Genomic DNA, 22,051 nt, shown 5'->3' with positions numbered 1-22,051 from the left:
TTCACCTGATGACTGATTCCAAAGTCTCTGGTCGTCGTTCAACGATGACGATTCATTTTTTTTTTTTTAAATGAGGAAAAACGGAATCCTATTTTATGCGATAGTTCACTCATTTCTCTATTCCTGAGGTGGTAGCCCAGGTGTGAAATGATTTGAGTAAATGCTGCATAGCTGGCCGTCAAAAACACGTTTTTTTTTGTTCGTTTTTTATCTCGCATCACGGTCGTAGAAAAATACATTAGCGAACAATATATTATTCCAGTACTCTAAACAAGATTTATTTTAGATTTGTCATTAAATACTCATTAGTTTCTGGATATTTTTCACAATGTTTCCCCTATGAGTAGGTGGAGTGTAGAACTGCTACTTCTACTGGTATAAACTGACACGTTGAGGACCAGGGTCTTACTTTTGGGGGCCTTTGTCACCCTGTCTAGAAAAAGAATCTAGCTAGGGGAAACACCAGAGGGAGGCGGGAGATCCTCAGACCTCAGTGCCGTCGTTGTCGAGGTTAATGTGGAGCTTGACCTCCAGGTTGACCTGCTTGACCTTCGCCGCTCCGTTGACCTTTGCCCCTCCGTTGACCTTAGAGTTGACGTTGTCGTGATTCCGGTTGATGTTAAGGTTGATGTTCCTGACTGTACAGTGTTTGGAGCTGAAGTTCTTCTCCAGGGTCTTCTCTAGATAGACCTCTACCTTGGTGTTCAGAGGGTACTCCTCCGCCATCTTGGAAGGCTTCTTTCCAGCCGACCGTCGGCACTTCCTGAAGAGTAAAAAGGAACCCAGCAGGACGAGGACCAGCAGGGTCAGCGCAGCCACACCCCCGCCCATAGACCCTCCCATCTGGGGGTTAAATGTGGAGGCAGTGGGGACCTCGAGTCGGAGAATCTTCATGTTGGTTCCGTTCTTCGTCTGGTCGCCCTCGTTATCATAGATCAGAGACTCGTCGAGGGTGAGATGCCCGCTTTGGTCCACCAGGTCCCTGCGAGCGCGGCTGTAGTCGATGCTTTGCCTCAGCTGATTGGTCAGGTCCCTGCGAGCCCGCCCCATGTCGCTGCTGTGGGCAAGCTGATGTTTCAGGGAACGCTGGATCCTGGGGCCGGAGATGGACTCTGGACCAATCACATAGATCACCTGCAGGTACCACTGATGCCCCGCCTCCACCTGTCAATCAAGAGAGAGTTAAAGAGATTCTCCGGTACTTTTGTATACTTTTTAGCCAGTAGTTCTGAAAGTAGCGCTGACGAGCCAAAAGTGGTCCCCAAAAATTTGCGTGGTACGTCACATATGTACACCACTTAATTGCTCTCTCTCGCTTGCTCTGAAGCTCATTGGCTTGGAACTCAAGTTTTCTAGGAGGCTGGCCCAAGTGGAGGAAAATGTAGGGAGAATGGCGCAGAACAGCTTCCAGAAAGACAGTCGCTTTCAAACTAGGGATTTTGTGTGACTAATTGAGGTAAGACAGTAATTCTGCTAATACATTATGCATGTATGAACTACACATTGACAAATCCAGTCCAAAAGTGGGAGGTTTAAAACATACTTGGTAGTCGCCAAAGTTCCGGCGCAAATCAGATCAATTAATTTTTTTATCACTATGAAAGTTACCCTCAAATCTGACAGAGACCTTTTTGAAGAGTATCTACATTACACATTTATAACTCATATAATGCATTCATAAGTGGTACATTATCATTTAATAAATGATGATGGTTCATTGGATAAGTCTTGGTCTTCACTGACCTTGTACAGGGCATCAACCTTCATGGTAAAACCATCAACACCAGGCATGGCTGTCATGGTCTGTAGTTCGGTGATATCCGACGCAAAGTTGGCCTCGAAGGGAACGTCATGGAAGAACCTGTCACAGACTTCAGGCTGCTTCCGATCCTGCAGGAGAAACGTTACAACAACGCTGTCATTACCGATACGCACCGTATATCAAACATTAGCATACATGCTAACAGTATCTACATCTATACCGTATAACACCTAGCATACATGTTAACATACATGCTAACAGTATCTACAATAATACCGTATAAACACTAGCATACATGCTAACATACATGCTAACAGTATCTACATAAACACTAGCATACATGCTAACAGTATCTACATCTATAACGTATAAACACTAGCATACATGCTAACATACATGCTAACAGTATCTACATCTATAACGTATAAACACTAGCATACATGCTAACATACATGCTAACAGTATCTACATCTATAACGTATAAACACTAGCATACATGCTAACATACATGCTAACAGTATCTACATCTATACCGTATAAACACTAGCATACATGTTAACATACATGCTAACAGTATCTACATCTATACCGTATAAACACTAGCATACATGTTAACATACATGCTAACAGTATCTACATCTATACCGTATAAACACTAGCATACATGTTAACATACATGCTAACAGTATCTACATCTATACCGTATAAACACTAGCATACATGTTAACATACATGCTAACAGTATCTACATCTATACCATATAAACACTAGCATACATGTTAACATACATGCTAACAGTATCTACATCTATACCGTATAAACACTAGCATACATGCTAACAGTATCTACATCTATAACGTATAAACACTAGCATACATGTTAACATACATGCTAACAGTATCTACATCTATACCGTATAAACACTAGCATACATGTTAACATACATGCTAACAGTATCTACATCTATACCGTATAAACACTAGCATACATGTTAACATACATGCTAACAGTATCTACATCTATACCGTATAAACACTAGCATACATGTTAACATACATGCTAACAGTATCTACATCTATACCGTATAAACACTAGCATACATGTTAACATACATGCTAACAGTATCTACATCTTTACCATATAAAAACTAGCATACATGTTAACATACATGCAAACAGTAACTACATCTACACCGTATAAACACTAGCATACATGCTAACAGGGTGGATAAAAGCAGTTACATCGGCTATGGATGTGGAATATACAATTGTTGTTTAAATCTCAAAAGTTGTTTCAGTAAACTTGTAGATTCCAACATTCATAACAGAAGTCTACTCCCATTATTGTAAACATTAGCGTAAACAATCCAACACTACGATACCAGTGCCCTGACTCGCACAACAATAAGATTCCTCCTATTTGAATAGCTCACACAGTGTCTTTGAATATATCTCTTAAAACTACGACTACACACTGAGACAGGTGAAAAGACCAGTTTTGTCGGATCACATGGGTGGCGTGCCACAGACGAATCAAAAGCCTTGCCTAGCAACGCCTCGGCCCGTGGGTTCAAGTTCCAGAGAGACAACGTACTAACAATTTATGCCCTCTGTAATACAAGTCGGTTTGGATAAAAGCGTCTGCTAAATGGGATATATGGAATCGACAAGCAGCGGTACTCCAGGCAGCATTCTAGGTTGTCTTCGTTGCAGTCGCACTGAACAGATTATCAGAGTGCACTTCACTAACCACAACAATATAATATAACAATCTTCGGATATACGCTGAGCGAGTGCAAAATAGACAACATAGAACAAGAGTACACCGCTAGTAGAGGAGAATGGAAGTGAAATAACAGGAGTCGACCCATACCAGGATCAGGAACCTGTGTTTGAGGTGTTTGTTGGGCTGAATGCAGCCGTACTGAGAGCCCTCGTTGTACAGAGTCCCTGTGGGGTCGAAGAAGGGCACGTATCCATCCCGTCCCGTACACAGGTACACCTTCTCCAGCTGCAGCTTGTAGGCGGAGTTCAGGTTCTGCTCCGGGTTCCACAGCACTCTGCCGTACAGCGTCTGACCTGTAGGGGCAGCAGAGAGACAATACTGTAATACACAGCACCCTGCCATACAATGTCTGGCCTGTAGGGGCACCAGAGAGACAAAACTGTAATACACAGCACCCTGCCATACAATGTCTGGCCTGTAGGGGCACCAGAGAGACAATACTGTAATACACAGCACCCTGCCATACAATGTCTGGCCTGTAGGGGCAGCAGAGAGACAATACTGTAATACACAGCACCCTGCCATACAATGTCTGGCCTGTAGGGGCAGCAGAGAGACAATACTGTAATACACAGCACCCTGCCATACAATGTCTGGCCTGTAGGGGCACCAGAGAGACAATACTGTAATACACAGCACCCTGCCGTACAATGTCTGGCCTGTAGGGGCAGCAGAGAGACAATACTGTAATACACAGCACTCTGTCATACAGTGTCTGGCCTGTAGGGGCAGCAGAGAGACAATACTGTAATACACAGCACCCTGCCATACAATGTCTGGCCTGTAGGGGCAGCAGAGAGACAATACTGTAATACACAGCACCCTGCCATAAAATGTCGGGCCTGTAGGGGCAGCAGAGAGACAATACTGTTATACACAGCACCCTGCCATACAATGTCTGGCCTGTAGGGGCAGCAGAGAGACAATACTGTAATACACAGCACCCTGCCGTACAGCGTCTGGCCTGTAGGGGCAGCAGAGAGACAATACTGTAATACACAGCACCCTGCCGTACAATGTCTGGCCTGTAGGGGCACCAGAGAGACAATACTGTAATACACAGCACCCTGCCGTACAATATCTGGCCTGTAGGGGCAGCAGAGAGACAATACTGTAATACACAGCACCCTGCCATACAATGTCTGGCCTGTAGGGGCACCAGAGAGATCCTAGGTTAGTTGATACAAAAGGTTTATTATATAATATGATACAGAGTGGCAAAAATGCATTACATACAACAGGCTATATATATATACAGTATATCACAAAAGTGAGTACACCCCTCACATTTTTGTAAATATTTGGGTATATCTTTTCATGTGACAACACTGAAGAAATGACACTTTGCTACAATGTAAAGTAGTGAGTGTACAGCTTGTATAACAGTGTACATTTGCTGTCCCCTCAAAATAACTCAACACACAGCCATTAATGTCTAAACCGCTGGCAACAAAAGTGAGTACACCCCTAAGTGAAAATGTCCAAATTGGTCCCAAAGTGTCAATATTTTGTGTGGCCACCATCATTTTCCAGCACTGCCTTAACCTTCTTGGGCATGGAGTTCACCAGAGCTTCACAGGTTGACACTTGAGTCCTCTTCCACTCCTCCATGACGACATCACGGAGCTGGTGGATGTTAGAGAGCTTGCACTCCTCCACCTTCCGTTTGAGGATGCCCCACAGATGCTCAATAGGGTTTAGGTCTGGAGACATGCTTGGCCAGTCCATCACCTTTACCCTCAGCTTCTTTAGCAAGGCAGTGGTCGTCTTGGAGGTGTGTTTGGGGTCGTTATCATGTTGGAATACTGCCCTGCGGCCCAGTCTCCGAAGGGAGGGGATCATGATCTGCTTCAGTATGTCACAGTACATGTTGGTATTCACAGTTCCCTCAATGAACTGTAGCTCCCCAGTGCCGGCAGCACTCATGCAGCCCCAGACCATGACATTCCCACCACCATGCTTGACTGTAGGCAAGACACACTTGTCTTTGTACTCCTCACCTGGTTGCCGCCAGACACGCTTGACACCATCTGAACCAAATACGTTTATCTTGGTCTCATCAGACCACAGGACATGGTTCCAGTAATCCATGTCCTTAGTCTGCTTGTCTTCAGCAAACTGTTTGCGGGCTTTCTTGTGCATCATCTTTAGAAGAGGCTTCCACCTGGGACGACAGCCATGCAGACCAATTTGATGCAGTGTACGGCGTATGGTCTGAGCACTGACAGGCTGACCCCCAACCCCTTCAACCTCTGCAGCAATGCTGGCAGCACTCATACGTCTATTTCCCAAAGACAACCTCTGGATATGACGCCAAGCACGTGCACTCAACTTCTTTGGTCGACCATGGCGAGGCCTGTTCTGAGTGGAACCTGTCCAGTTAAACCTCTGTATGGTCTTGGCCACCGTGCTGCAGCTCAGTGTCAGGGTCTTGGCAATCTTCTTATAGCCCAGGCCATCTTTATGTAGATCAACAAATATTTTTTTCAGATCCTCAGAGAGTTCTTTGCCATGAGGTGCCATGTTGAACTTCCAGTGACCAGTCAGTATGAGGGAGTGTGAGAGCGATGACACCAAATTTAACACACCTGCTCCCCATTCACACCTGAGACCTTGTAACACTAAAGAGTCACATGACACCGGGGAGGGAAAATGGCTAATTGGGCCCAATTTGGACATTTTCACTTAGGGGTGTACTCACTTTTGTTGCCAGCGGTTTAGACATTAATGGCTGTGTGTTGAGTTATTTTGAGGGGACAGCAAATGTACACTGCTATACAAGCTGTACACTCACTACTTTACAATGTAGCAAAGTGTCATTTCTTCAGTGTTGTCACATGAAAAGATATACTCAAATATTTACAAAAATGTGAGGGGCGTACTCACTTTTGTGATATACTGTATATATATATATATATATATATATATATATATATATATATATATATATATATATATATATATATATATATATATATATATATATATATATATATATATATATAAATGTATTCAATACATACAATACATTTACTGAAACATATATTACATATTAGGCAGGAAGCTTAGCGGTCTTAGCGGTTGGGCCAATAACTGAACAGCAATATATATTAAATATTAGGCAGGTAGTCTAGCGGTTAAAGTGTTGGGCCAATAACTGAACAGCAATATATATTAAATATTAGGCAGGTATTCTAGCGGTTAAAGTGTTGGGCCAATAACTGAACAGCAATATATATTAAATATTAGGCAGGTAGTCTAGCGGTTAAAGTGTTGGGACAGTAAACAAACTGCAACATATATTAGGGAGGTAGCCTAGCAACTAAAGTGTTGGGCCAATAACCGAAAGGTCACAGGTTAGAATACCCGAGCCAACAAGGTGAAAAAGCTGAAAATGAGCCCTTGAGCAAGACACTAAAAACCCTAACTTGCTCTAGGGGCGCAGTACTACTACAGTATGACTGACCCTGTAAAACAACACCTATCATACTACTATGACTGACCCTGTAAAACAACACCTATCATACTACTATGGCTGACCCTGTAAAACAACACCTATCATACTACTATGGCTGACCCTGTAAAACACCACCTATCATACTACTATGACTGACCCTGTAAAACAACACCTATCATACTACTATGGCTGACCCTGTAAAACAACACCTATCATACTACTATGTCTGACCCTGTAAAACAACACCTATCATACTACTATTGCTGACCCTGTAAAACAACACCTATCATACTACTATGACTGACCCTGTAAAACAACACATTACACTGCACCTATCATACTACTATGACTGACCCTGTAAAACAACACCTATCATACTACTATGACTGACCCTGTAAAACAACACCTATCATACTACTATGACTGACCCTGTAAAACAACACCTATCATACTACTATGACTGACCCTGTAAAACAACACCTATCATACTACTATGACTGACCCTGTAAAATAACACCTATCATACTACTATGGCTGACCCTGTAAAACAACACCTATCATACTACTATGACTGACCCTGTAAAACAACACATTACACTGCACCTATCATACTACTATGACTGACCCTGTAAAACAACACCTATCATACTACTATGACTGACCCTGTAAAATAACACCTATCATACTACTATGGCTGACCCTGTAAAACAACACATTAAACTGCACCTATCATACTACTATGACTGACCCTGTAAAACAACACATTACACTGCACCTATCATACTACTACGACTGACCCTGTAAAACAACACATTACACTGCACCTATCATACTACTACGACTGACCCTGTAAAACAACACATTAAACTGCACCTATCATACTACTATGACTGACCCTGTAAAACAACACATTACACTGCACCTATCATACTACTACGACTGACCCTGTAAAACAACACCTATCATACTACTATGACTGACCCTGTAACAACACATTACACTGCACCTATCATACTACTACGACTGACCCTGTAAAACAACACATTACATTGTACCCATCCAGTGTATATGACAATAAAACATCTATTATAAATTAAATCTGAAAAAGGTCAAGCTAAACTAAAAAGCCACATATGACATTCACATAAATAACTTTATGTATCAATGAGTAACATTCCTCAGACTTAAGATCCCACTTTGAGTTTTCCCAGTGATGTGTGAAACAGTTATTGTACCCATAGAGAAGGCTCCCTTGTAGTCCATCTCATCCATGGACATGTCAGAGATGGCCGGGTCCATCATGAACACCTTCTCATTGTTGCCCAGCTGAAACTCAGTGTTGAGGGAGTATACCACCGGGACTGGCCGGTTGGTCTGCTGGAAGGCTATAGGTAACTGGAACCTGAGGAGGGAGGGAGGGCAGGTTGGTCTGCTGGAAGACTATAGGTAACTGGAACCTGAGGAGGGAGGGAGGGCAGGTTGGTCTGCTGGAAGACTATAGGTAACTGGAACCTGAGGGGAAGGGAGGGAGGGCAGGTTGGTCTGCTGGAAGACTATAGGTAACTGGAACCTGAGGGGAAGGGAGGGAGGGCAGGTTGGTCTGCTGGAAGACTATAGGTAACTGGAACCTGAGGGGAAGGGAGGGAGGGCAGGTTGGTCTGCTGGAAGACTATAGGTAACTGGAACCTGAGGAGGGAGGGAGGGCAGGTTGGTCTGCTGGAAGACTATAGGTAACTGGAACCTGAGGAGGGAGGGAGGGCAGGTTGGTCTGCTGGAAGACTATAGGTAACTGGAACCTGAGGGGAAGGGAGGGAGGGGCAGGTTGGTCTGCTGGAAGACTATAGGTAACTGGAACCTGAGGAGGGAGGGAGGGAGGGCAGGTTGGTCTGCTGGAAGACTATAGGTAACTGGAACCTGAGGGGAAGGGAGGGAGGGCAGGTTGGTCTGCTGGAAGACTATAGGTAACTGGAACCTGAGGGGAAGGGAGGGAGGGCAGGTTGGTCTGATGGAAGACTATAGGTAACTGGAACCTGAGGGAAGGGAGGGAGGGCAGGTTGGTCTGCTGGAAGACTATAGGTAACTGGAACCTGAGGGAAGGGAGGGAGGGCAGGTTGGTCTGCTGGAAGACTATAGGTAACTGGAACCTGAGGGGAAGGAGGGAGGGCAGGTTGGTCTGCTGGAAGACTATAGGTAACTGGAACCTGAGGGGAAGGGAGGGAGGGCAGGTTGGTCTGCTGGAAGACTATAGGTAACTGGAACCTGAGGAGGGAGGGAGGGCAGGTTGGTCTGCTGGAAGACTATAGGTAACTGGAACCTGAGGAGGGAGGGAGGGCAGGTTGGTCTGCTGGAAGACTATAGGTAACTGGAACCTGAGGGGAAGAGAGGGAGGGCAGGTTGGTCTGCTGGAAGACTATAGGTAACTGGAACCTGAGGAGGGAGGGAGGGCAGGTTGGTCTGCTGGAAGACTATAGGTAACTGGAACCTGAGGGGAGGGAGGGAGGGCAGGTTGGTCTGCTGGAAGACTATAGGTAACTGGAACCTGAGGGGAAGGGAGGGAGGGCAGGTTGGTCTGCTGGAAGACTATAGGTAACTGGAACCTGAGGGGAAGGGAGGGAGGGCAGGTTGGTCTGCTGGAAGACTATAGGTAACTGGAACCTGAGGGAAGGGAGGGAGGGCAGGTTGGTCTGCTGGAAGACTATAGGTAACTGGAACCTGAGGGGAAGGAGGGAGGGCAGGTAGGTCTGCTGGAAGACTATAGGTAACTGGAACCTGAGGGGAAGAGAGGGAGGGCAGGTTGGTCTGCTGGAAGACTATAGGTAACTGGAACCTGAGGAGGGAGGGAGGGCAGGTTGGTCTGCTGGAAGACTATAGGTAACTGGAACCTGAGGGGAAGGGTGGGAGGGCAGGTTGGTCTGCTGGAAGACTATAGGTAACTGGAACCTGAGGGGAAGGGTGGGAGGGCAGGTTGGTCTGCTGGAAGACTATAGGTAACTGGAATCTGAGGAGGGAGGGAGGGAGGGCAGGTTGGTCTGCTGGAAGACTATAGGTAACTGGAACCTGAGGGGAAGGGTGGGAGGGCAGGTTGGTCTGCTGGAAGACTATAGGTAACTGGAACCTGAGGAGGGAGGGAGGGAGGGCAGGTTGGTCTGCTGGAAGACTATAGGTAACTGGAACCTGAGGGGAAGGGAGGGAGGGCAGGTTGGTCTGCTGGAAGACTATAGGTAACTGGAACCTGAGGGGAAGGGAGGGAGGGCAGGTTGGTCTGCTGGAAGACTATAGGTAACTGGAACCTGAGGAGGGAGGGAGGGCAGGTTGGTCTGCTGGAAGACTATAGGTAACTGGAACCTGAGGAGGGAGGGAGGGCAGGTTGGTCTGCTGGAAGACTATAGGTAACTGGAACCTGAGGGGAAGAGAGGGAGGGCAGGTTGGTCTGCTGGAAGACTATAGGTAACTGGAACCTGAGGAGGGAGGGAGGGCAGGTTGGTCTGCTGGAAGACTATAGGTAACTGGAACCTGAGGGGAGGGAGGGAGGGCAGGTTGGTCTGCTGGAAGACTATAGGTAACTGGAACCTGAGGGGAAGGGAGGGAGGGCAGGTTGGTCTGCTGGAAGACTATAGGTAACTGGAACCTGAGGGGAAGGGAGGGAGGGCAGGTTGGTCTGCTGGAAGACTATAGGTAACTGGAACCTGAGGGAAGGGAGGGAGGGCAGGTTGGTCTGCTGGAAGACTATAGGTAACTGGAACCTGAGGGGAAGGAGGGAGGGCAGGTAGGTCTGCTGGAAGACTATAGGTAACTGGAACCTGAGGGGAAGAGAGGGAGGGCAGGTTGGTCTGCTGGAAGACTATAGGTAACTGGAACCTGAGGAGGGAGGGAGGGCAGGTTGGTCTGCTGGAAGACTATAGGTAACTGGAACCTGAGGGGAAGGGTGGGAGGGCAGGTTGGTCTGCTGGAAGACTATAGGTAACTGGAACCTGAGGGGAAGGGTGGGAGGGCAGGTTGGTCTGCTGGAAGACTATAGGTAACTGGAATCTGAGGAGGGAGGGAGGGAGGGCAGGTTGGTCTGCTGGAAGACTATAGGTAACTGGAACCTGAGGGGAAGGGTGGGAGGGCAGGTTGGTCTGCTGGAAGACTATAGGTAACTGGAACCTGAGGAGGGAGGGAGGGAGGGCAGGTTGGTCTGCTGGAAGACTATAGGTAACTGGAACCTGAGGGGAAGGGAGGGAGGGCAGGTTGGTCTGCTGGAAGACTATAGGTAACTGGAACCTGAGGGGAAGGGAGGGAGGGCAGGTTGGTCTGCTGGAAGACTATAGGTAACTGGAACCTGAGGGGAAGGAGGGAGGGAGGGAGGGCAGGTTGGTCTGCTGGAAGACTATAGGTAACTGAAACCTGAGGGGGGAAGGAGGGCAGGTTGGTCTGCTGGAAGACTATAGGTAACTGGAACCTGAGGGGAAGGGAGGGAGGGCAGGTTGGTCTGCTGGAAGACTATAGGTAACTGGAACCTGGGGGGGGCAAGCCAATCAGGTTGCTATATGTAGAGCAGCATAACCATTCATAGAACTCTGGTTTATACACTCTAGTTTCAACTTATTACAGACAGAGAGCAAGCAAGGTCAATAATAAGTAAATAACAAACGTCCAAGGATGGATCCTTGAGGAACACCGCAATGTACACCACCGTTCAAAAGTTTGGTTTCACTTAGAAATGTCCTTGTTTTTGAAAGAAAAGCACATTTTTTGTCCATTAAAATAACATCAAATTGATCAGAAATACAGCGTAGCTGGGAACCGCAGATGTTTTATGGAATACCTACATAAGCGTACAGAGGTCCATTATCAGCAACCATCACTCTGTCACGCCCTGATCTGTTTCACCTGTCTTTGTGCTTGTCTCCACCTCCATCCAGGTTTCGCCCATCTTCCCCATTATCCCCAGTGTATTTATACCTGTGTTCTCTGTTTGTCTGTTGCCAGTTCGTCTTGTTTGTCAAGTCAACCAGCGTTTTTGTGTCTCAGCTCCTGTTTTTCCCCCCAGCCTCTCTTTTCTCGTCCTCCTAGATTTTGACCCTTGCCTGTCCTAACCCTGAACCCGCCCGCCTGACCACTCTGCCTGCCCCTGACCCTGAGCCTGTCTGCCGTCCTGTACCTTTTCCCCACCTCTGGATTACCGACCTCTGCTTGACCTGACCCTGAGCCTGCCTACCGTCCTGTACCTTTGCTGTAATAATCATTGTTACTTCAACACGGTCTGCATCTGGGTCTTACCTTGAAACCTGATACACTCCTGAGTTCCAATGGCATCAGACCAACAGTTTTCAGCTGTGCTAACAAAATTGCAAAATGCTTTTCAAATGATCAATTAGCCTTTTAAAATGATAAACTTGGATTAGCTAACACAACATGCCATTGGAACACAGGAGTGATGGTTGCTGGTGATGGGCCTCTATACGCCTATGTAGATCTTCCATTAAAACTCAGCCGTTTCCAGCTACAATAGTCATTTATAACATTAACAATGTCTACACTGTATTTCTGATCATTTTGATGTGATTTTAATGGACATTTTGTTTAGCTTTTCTTTCAAAAACCAGGACATTTCTAAGTCCCCAAACTTTTGAACGGTAGTGTACATTTTACGGACACAGTATATTTTACATTAGTTATATTTTCTTTGTTTTTAGTCCCATGCTTCAGCTAACCTCAACCCCTCCCATAATAATTTTTGAGGTGACATACTTCTCTGGGGCGTGGGCTGTGCAGGACAGAGGCTTGTCTCCAGGGTCGGTCCAGGGCTGTGTGGGCTGCACGGTACATGGAATCAGAAACACTGTGTACTCACCGGAGTAGTCCTTCCTGGAACACAAGAGGGCAAAACATTTGGTAAGCCCTTGTAACAGAGATAATTCATAAAACCTTGCCTGAGACATGAGGACTTGCATTGGGTCCCCAGGCTGATGCCTAGGCTTTAGCTTAACTTAGCAGGCTAACACATTTTTGTGATGACCAGGAGATCTGAGTTTGAACTCCAGTTGTTCACACCCGCTGACAATAATTCTCCAGAACTTAGAGAAAGCAGTCATGTTAGCGTTGGGCTGGAACAAAAGTCTGTCCACCAAGTAACCCTTACTGACCAGCCGTAAGAGCATATGGCCCTCCAGAGCTGGTAGGGAGAGTCAAAGGACTTGGAATATCTATTTATCTATATCTATAACTATATATAACAGTATGTCTGTGTACTGACCTGCTGTAAGAGGAGGTGGCCTTCCAGAGCTGGTAGGGAGAATCAAAGGACTGGGCGCTCCAGATGAGCTGCATATCGAACTGTATCCCCCCCAGGTGGTCCGGAACCATCAGGTAGGACTTGTGGCCAGGCAGGGTGTGGTGTTCTGGAACAAACTGGCCTGGAGGAGGAAGAGGGAGAAAACTAGAGGTTAGTCAAAGTGTTACAGACCACTATTGACCTGGTCTCACAGGAATCGGGATCAGACCTCAACACAGTAGTCTCCTTCAAAAATATGGAGTCGAGACCACTGTTGACCTGGTACATGTATTTTAAAATGATATGCTACAAAAGTAATAAGATACTAATTACTGTGGTGCTCTGGTACAAACTGTCCTGGCAAGGCAGAGACAAACACATACAGTGCCTTCGGAAAGTATTCAGACCTCTTGACTTTTTCCAAATTTTGTTACCTTACAGCCTAATTCTAAAATGGATGAAACAAAAAAAAAATCCTCAGCAATCTACACACAATACCCCATAATGACATCACAATACCCCATAATGACATCACAATACCCCATAATGACATCACAATACCCTTTAACGACATCACAATACCCCATAAGGACAAAGTGAAAACAGGTTTAGACATTTTACAGAATTTTATAAAAACAGAAAACTGAAATACCTTATTTACATAAGTATTCAGACCCTTTGCTATGAGACTTGAAATGGAGCTCAGGTGCATCCTGTTTCCATTGATCATCCTTGAGATGTTTCTACAACTTGATTGGAGTCCACCTGGGGTAAATTCAATTGATTGGACATGATTTGGAAAGGCAGACAACTGTCTATAAAAGATTCCACAGTTGACAGTGCATGTCACAGCAAAAACCAAGCCATGAGGTCGAAAGAATTGTTGAGCTTGAGCTCCGAGAGGATTGTGTCGAGGCACAGATCTGAGGAAGGGTACCCAAACAATTCTGCAGCATTGAAGGTCCCCATAAACACAATGCCCTCCATAATTCTTAAATGGAAGAAGTTTGAAACCAACTATACTTTTTCCTAGAGCTGGTCGCCCGGCCAAACTGAACAATCAGGGGAGAAGGGCCATGGTCAGGAAGGTGACCAAAAACCCAATGGTCACTCTGACAGAGCTCCAGAGTTCCTCTGTGGAGATGGGAAAACTTTCCAGAAGTACAACCATCTCTGCAGCACTCCGCCAATCAGGCCTTTATGGTAGAGTGGCCAGACGGAAGCCACTCCTCATTAATTAAAAGGCACATGACAGCTGACTTGGAGTTTGCCAAAAGGCACCTAAAGACTCTCAGACCATGAGAAACAAGATTCTCTGCGGGCCTGAATGCCAAGCGTCACGTCTGTAGGAAACGTGGCACCATCCCTACGGTTAAGCATGTTGGTGGCAGCATCATGCTGTGGGGATGTTTTTCAGTGGCAGAGACTAAGAGACTAGTCAGGATCGAAGGAAAGATGAATGGAGCAAAGTACAGAGATCCTTGATGAAAACCTGCTCCAGAGTACTCAGGACCTCAGACTGAGGCGAAGGTTCACCTTCCAACAGGACAACGACCCTAAGCACACAGCCAAAACAACGCAGGAGTGGCTTCGGGACAAGTCTCTGAATGTTCTTCAGTCCCCCAGCCAGAGCCCAGACTTGAACTTGATCAAACATCTCTTGAGAGACCTGAAAATAGCTGTGGAGCGACGCTCCCCATCCAACCTGGCAGAACTTGAGAGGATCTGCAGAGAAGAATGGGAGAAACTCCCCAAATACAGTTGCTCCAAGAATTGTAGCATCATATCCAAGAAGACTTGAAGCTGTAATCATTACCAAAAGTGCTTCAACAAAGTACTGAGTAAAGGGTCTGTATAGTTATGTAAAGGTGATATTTCAGTTTTTTTGTAATGATAAATTAGCAATAATGTTTTTGCTTTCTCATTATGGGGTATTGGGTGTAGATTGATGAGGGGAAAAAAACAATTAAATACATTTTAGGATAAGGTTGTAACGTAACAAAATGTGGAAAAAATCAAGGTGTCTGAATACTTTCTGAAGGAACTGTAAATATATGAGATGTTTTCCTAGTTTAGCTTTTACAGGAGGCTACATGATACCGTGCGCTGGTCATACAGTGGTATACAGGTCATTGAGGACTGACCCCTGAACTTGGCGTGTGTTTTGAACTCGATGACCAGACGGCCATCTTCTCTTATGTAGATCCTGATGATCTGGAGTCTGGCTGACAGGACACTGTCTGTCTGGATGCCTAGTGTACACAGGAACATAACAGTTAAATGGATTTACACAGGAACATAACAGTTAAACAGAGTTACACAGGTACATAACAGTTAAACAGAGTTCCACAGGAACATACCAGTTAAACAGTTACACAGGTACATAACAGTTAAACAGTTCCACAGGAACATACCAGTTAAACAGAGTTATACAGAAACATACCAGTTAAACAGTTACACAGGAACATACCAGTTAAACAGAGTTACACAGGAACATACCAGTTAAACAGTTACACAGGAACATACCAGTTAAACAGTTACACAGGAACATACCAGTTAAACAGAGTTACACAGGAACATACCAGTTAAACAGTTACACAGGAACATACCAGTTAAACAGAGTTACACAGGAACATACCAGTTAAAAAGAGTTACACAGGAACATACCAGTTAAACAGAGTTACACAGGTACATACCAGTTAAACAGTTACACAGGAACATACCAGTTAAACAGAGTTACACAGGAACATACCAGTTAAACAGTTACACAGGAACATACCAGTTAAACAGAGTTACACAGGAACATACCAGTTAAACAGTTCCACAGGAACATACCAGTTAAACAGTTACACAGGAACATACCAGTTAAACAGAGTTACACAGGAACATACCAGTTACACAGGAACATACCAGTTAAACAGAGTTACACAGGAACATACCAGTTAAACAGAGTTACACAGGAACATACCAGTTAAACAGAGTTACACAGGAACATACCAGTTAAACAGAGTTACACAGGAACATACCAGTTATACAGAGTTACACAGGAACATACCAGTTATACAGAGTTACACAGGAACATACCAGTTAAACAGAGTTACACAGGAACATACCAGTTAAACAGAGTTACACAGGAACATACCAGTTAAACAGTTCCACAGAAACATACCAGTTAAACAGAGTTACACAGGAACATACCAGTTAAACAGAGTTACACAGGAACATACCAGTTAAACAGTTACACAGGAACATACCAGTTATACAGAGTTACACAGGAACATACCAGTTATACAGAGTTACACAGGAACATACCAGTTAAACAGTTACACAGGAACATACCAGTTAAACAGTTACACAGGAACATACCAGTTATACAGAGTTACACAGAAACATACCAGTTAAACAGAAACATACCAGTTAAACAGAAACATACCATTTATACAGAGTTACACAGGAACATACCAGTTAAATGGACTTACATAGAAACACAACAATTCCAAGGAGACACACACACACCTGTCCTCCAGAGCACGGTGTCGTAGAAGAAAGAGAACTCCATTTCAGTGTGGTGTTCCAGAGAGGCCCAGCCTCTGGGAGCTGTTACGTAGATATACGACACGTAGAGAGGAACCTGCACCGTCAGGAACGACTGGGCCGAGTCCCTCACCTGGGGGGGGGGGGGGGGGGGGGGACACAAAAGACACGACATGAGATCAGATGACATAAGGTGACATGACATGACATAATGTTACACAACATGGCATGATTAATAAGGTGACGCAGCAGCAACAGCTATAGTCAGTCCTAGACTGTTTTCCAACTGTGGTTGGGATGGACGGATGAGTCACAGGAACAAGAGTAGCCATGGTTACAGTAATACTATTAGGTTCTAATTCTTTGGACACCAGGAAACCAAGTTAACCTGTTGGGGATGGGGGCGCTGTTTAGACTATTTATGCTAATGTGGCTAATTTTTTAAACGGCTTCCCACAAAATCCTTGATCGTACAATATGCATATTATTATTATTATTGGATAGAAAACAGTCTATAGTTTCTATAGGAGTTGAAATTTTGTCTCTAAGTGGAACAGAGCCCATTCTACAGCAATTTCCCTGACATGGAGTCAGATTTGAGAAACGTTGGCCACTTTTCTGAAGTCATTTAAACGGGCACTGTCGTTGCTATGACTATACGGACACTTCTTACGTCTTCCCCTGGATGCCTTTACGTGATGACGATTCCAACGGGCTCGATTGCTCGTTCACAGGCACTACAAATGAAAAAAACCTTTAGCTAGCAAGTCTTTTCTTGCTGCGTAACGCGCGTGGAAGACACCGACCCTCTCCTGTTCCAAGCATTAGTTTAGCCTGTTATATTTCTCCGGTCATCTTTTCACTCGTTATAGGAGTTACAAACATCACAAAGTAGTTAATTTAAAGCGTTTTATAGCAATTTATATCCGTTTAGTGCGATTTTGGGACATTTATTTTTGCAACGATGTGAAAAGTTGGGAACGCTTTTCAGTTCATCCCGAACGTAGTTGACATTTCCACATGGCAAGAGGACAGCTTTCCACCAAAAGACGATTTCTCCCAAGAAAGGATCCTTTGCCCAAGATACTGATGGAAGAACAGCTCAAGGTAGGACATTTTTATTATGATAAATCGTGTTTCTGTCGAAACATTTTAGTGGCTTAGGACGCCATGTTTTTTGACGTAGCTTCGCTTGGCGCAAACTGTATTGAAAAGTAAGGATAAATTAAAAAATGTAATAACGCAATTGTATTAAGAATTAAATTGTCTATCAATCCCTGTCCACCCTATATTTTTTAGTCACGTTTATGAGTATTTATGTATAAGAGTAGATCACTGTCTAAGTGGCGCAAGGACGTTTTCTTTACCAGCTTGTCTACATTTCACATTGTCTAACCATGATTTTGGTGGCTAAATATAAACATTTTCGATCAAACTGTATATGCATGTTGTAATGTGATGTTACAGGAGTGTCATCGGAAGAATTCTGAGAAGGTTAGTGAAAAAATTAATATCTTTTGGCGATGTTGACTTTTATCGCTCACTTTGGCTAGAATCAATGCTGGGCTGCTAATTGCTATGTGCTAAGCTAATATAACGATTTATTGTGTTTTCGCTGTAAGACACTTAGAAAATCTGAAATATTGTCTGTATTCACAGGATCTGTGTCTTTCGATTCGTGTATGCTGTGTATTTTTACGAAATGTTTGATGATTAGTAGTTAGGTAAACACGTTGCTCATTGTAATTATTCTAGTCCATTTGTGATGGTGGGTGCAATTGTAAACTATGCCATATACCTGAAATATGCACTTTTTTCTAACAAAACCTATCCCATACCATAAATATGTTATCAGACTGTCATCTAATGAGTTTTTTTGTTGGTTAGGGGCTATAAATATCTTAGTTTAGCCGAATTGGTGATGGCTACTGGTGTTGGTGGACAAATAAAAGATGGTGGATTATGCTAATGTGTTTTTAGGTAATAGATGTACATCTTTACATATTGTGTCTTCCCTGTAAAACATTTTAAAAATCGGAAATGTTGACTGGATTCATAAGATCTGTGTCTTTCATTAGCTGTATTGGACTTTAATGTGTGAAAGTTAAATATTTAAAAAAAATATTTTTTTTGAATTTCGCGGCACTGGTTTTTCAGTGGGGGGGGGGGGGGGGGTGCCGCTAGCGCCACGCTGATCCTAGACAGGTTAAATTCTTCCCAAAAGGTCAATCCAGCTGTATTCAGACAACACACGTTTCCACCACCACAAGTTATATATACTCCAACTTAGACACTCCCTACTTCTCTCCAATCCTTACATCTGTTATGGTCCAACAGGAAGAGGAAGTGATTGGGTAATAAACCATTGTTTCTCACCTTAAGGGAATATGACCTGACCTCAACCCCCTTGAGGCCTAATCTAAAGATCTCCCCCTAAAACATTCCACAGGCATCTGGCTCCTCAGATACCATTAACTTCTGATGTTAAAACCCCAGTCTCTATCACTCCTCAGATACTATACTTCTGATGTTAAAACCCCAGTCTCTATCACTCCTCAGATACTATACTTCTGATGTTAAAACCCCAGTCTCTATCACTCCTCAGATACTATACTTCTGAGTGTAACAATGTTCCAAGTTTAACCCAGAATCTAACAATACAAACTGTGATCACATCACTGAACGTGGACCTGATGACACTGTGGACCTGATGACACCGTGGACCTGATAACACTGTGGACCTGATAACTCTATGGACCTGATAACACTGTGAACCTGATAACACTGTGAACCTGATGACCTGATAACTCTGTGGACCTGATAACACTGTGAACCTGATGACCTGATAACTCTGTGGACCTGATAACACTGTGGACCTGATAACACTGTGGCCCTGATAACACTGTGGACCTGATAACTCTGTGGACCTGATAACACTGTGGACCTGATAACTCTGTGGACCTGATAACTCTGTGGACCTGATAACTCTGTGGACCTGATAACTCTATGGACCTGATAACACTGTGAACCTGATGACCTGATAACACTGTGGACCTGATAACACTGTGGACCTGATAACTCTGTGGACCTGATAACACTGTGGACCTGATAACTCTGTGGACCTGATAACTCTGTGGACCTGATGACACTGTGGACCTGATAACACTGTGGACCTGATAACACTGTGGACCTGATAACACTGTGGACCTGATAACTCTGTGGACCTGATAACACTGTGGACCTGATAACACTGTGGACCTGATAACACTGTGGACCTGATAACACTGTGGACCTGATAACACTGTGGACCTGATAACTCTGTGGACCTGATAACACTGTGGACCTGATAACACTGTGGACCTGATAACACTGTGGACCTGATAACTCTGTGGACCGGATAACTCTGTGGACCTGATAACTCTGTGGACCTGATAACACTGTGGACCTGATAACTCTGTGGACCTGATAACACTGTGGACCTGATAACTCTGTGGAACGGATAACACTGTGGACCTGATAACACTGTGGACCTGATAACACTGTGGACCTGATAACTCTGTGGACCTGATAACTCTGTGGACCTGATAACTCTGTGGACCTGATAACACTGTGGACCTGATAACACTGTGGACCTGATAACACTGTGGACCTGATAACACTGTGGACCTGATAACTCTGTGGACCTGATAACTCTGTGGACCTGATAACACTGTGGACCTGATAACACTGTGGACCTGATAACACTGTGGACCTGATAACACCGTGGACCTGATAACACTGTGGACCTGATAACACCGTGGACCTGATAACACTGTGGACCTGATAACACTGTGGACCTGATAACACTGTGGACCTGATAACACTGTGGACCTGATAACTCTGTGGACCTGATAACTCTGTGGACCTGATAACACTGTGGACCTGATAACACTGTGGACCTGATAACACTGTGGACCTGATAACTCTGTGGACCTGATAACTCTGTGGACCTGATAACACTGTGGACCTGATGACACTGTGGATATCTGTGAGAAGATTATGTTCACTAGTCATGGTAGATTTTATTCAAGCCTTCAATAATGGAAAAATAAACTGGAGTAAATGCAGAGTAGAGCAAACAAAATGCAGTGACATGATAACCCACTAGAAATGGTATGGTATCTGAACTACAGGGAGTCTCATACCTGGAAGTCAGCTGTGACATGATGACCCACTAGAGAGGGTATGGTATCTGAACTAGAGCGAGTCTCATACCTGGAAGTCGGCAGTGACATCGATAACCCACTAGAGAGGGTATGGTATCTGAACTAGAGGGAGTCTCATACCTGGAAGTCAGCTGTGACATCGATAACCCACTAGAGAGGGTGTGGTATCTGAACTAGAGGGAGTCTCATACCTGGAAGTCGGCAGTGACATGATGACCCACTAGAGATGGTATGGTATCTGAACTACAGGGAGTCTCAAACCTGGAAGTCAGCTGTGACATCGATAACCTACTAGAGAGGGTATGGTATCTGAACTAGAGGGAGTCTCATACCTGGAAGTCAGCTGTGACATCGATAACCCACTAGAGAGGGTGTGGTATCTGAACTAGAGGGAGTCTCATACCTGGAAGTCGGCAGTGACATGATGACCCACTAGAGATGGTATGGTATCTGAACTACAGGGAGTCTCATACCTGGAAGTCAGCTGTGACATGATAACCCACTAGAGAGGGTATGGTATCTGAACTACAGGGAGTCTCATACCTGGAAGTCGGCAGTGACATCGATAACCCACTAGAGAGGGTATGGTATCTGAACTAGAGGGAGTCTCATACCTGGAAGTTGGCAGTGACATCGATAACCCACTAGAGAGGGTATGGTATCTGAACTAGAGGGAGTCTCATACCTGGAAGTCAGCTGTGACATCGATAACCCACTAGAGAGGGTATGGTATCTGAACTAGAGGGAGTCTCATACCTGGAAGTCAGCTGTGACATGATAACCCACTAGAGATGGTATGGTATCTGAACTACAGGGAGTCTCATACCTGGAAGTCAGCTGTGACATGATAACCCACTAGAGAGGGTATGGTATCTGAACTAGAGGGAGTCTCATACCTGGAAGTCAGCTGTGACATCGATAACCCACTAGAGAGGGTATGGTATCTGAACTAGAGGGAGTCACATACCTGGAAGTCAGCTGTGACATGATGACCCACTAGAGATGGTATGGTATCTGAACTAGAGGGAGTCTCATACCTGGAAGTCAGCTGT

General features: G+C 44.7%; 1 protein-coding gene across 1 annotated transcript in view; it reads right to left on the bottom strand.

Annotated features, from left to right (window-relative positions):
* fras1 (Fraser extracellular matrix complex subunit 1) overlaps nucleotides 1-22,051 on the bottom strand; it is a 275,437-nt gene that overhangs the window by 3,703 nt on the left and 249,683 nt on the right. Inside the window, exons 67-74 of the mRNA XM_055918404.1 lie at nucleotides 16,777-16,927; nucleotides 15,405-15,512; nucleotides 13,243-13,402; nucleotides 12,738-12,854; nucleotides 8,240-8,406; nucleotides 3,635-3,840; nucleotides 1,744-1,890; nucleotides 1-1,164 (exon numbers count right to left, since the gene is read on the bottom strand). The exon at nucleotides 1-1,164 is cut by the window's left edge and continues 3,703 nt beyond it. Of these exons, the coding sequence (XP_055774379.1) occupies nucleotides 484-1,164; nucleotides 1,744-1,890; nucleotides 3,635-3,840; nucleotides 8,240-8,406; nucleotides 12,738-12,854; nucleotides 13,243-13,402; nucleotides 15,405-15,512; nucleotides 16,777-16,927 (1,737 nt within the window). The 3' untranslated portion in view covers nucleotides 1-483. The remainder of the gene's footprint in view (nucleotides 1,165-1,743; nucleotides 1,891-3,634; nucleotides 3,841-8,239; nucleotides 8,407-12,737; nucleotides 12,855-13,242; nucleotides 13,403-15,404; nucleotides 15,513-16,776; nucleotides 16,928-22,051) is intronic.

The sequence above is a fragment of the Salvelinus fontinalis genome, chromosome 4 (genome assembly GCF_029448725.1).
Source record: "Salvelinus fontinalis isolate EN_2023a chromosome 4, ASM2944872v1, whole genome shotgun sequence".
In the NCBI taxonomy this organism is placed as follows: domain Eukaryota; kingdom Metazoa; phylum Chordata; class Actinopteri; order Salmoniformes; family Salmonidae; genus Salvelinus; species Salvelinus fontinalis.
Note: the sequence above shows the minus strand (reverse complement) of the source record. Positions and strands in the feature narration are given on the sequence as shown.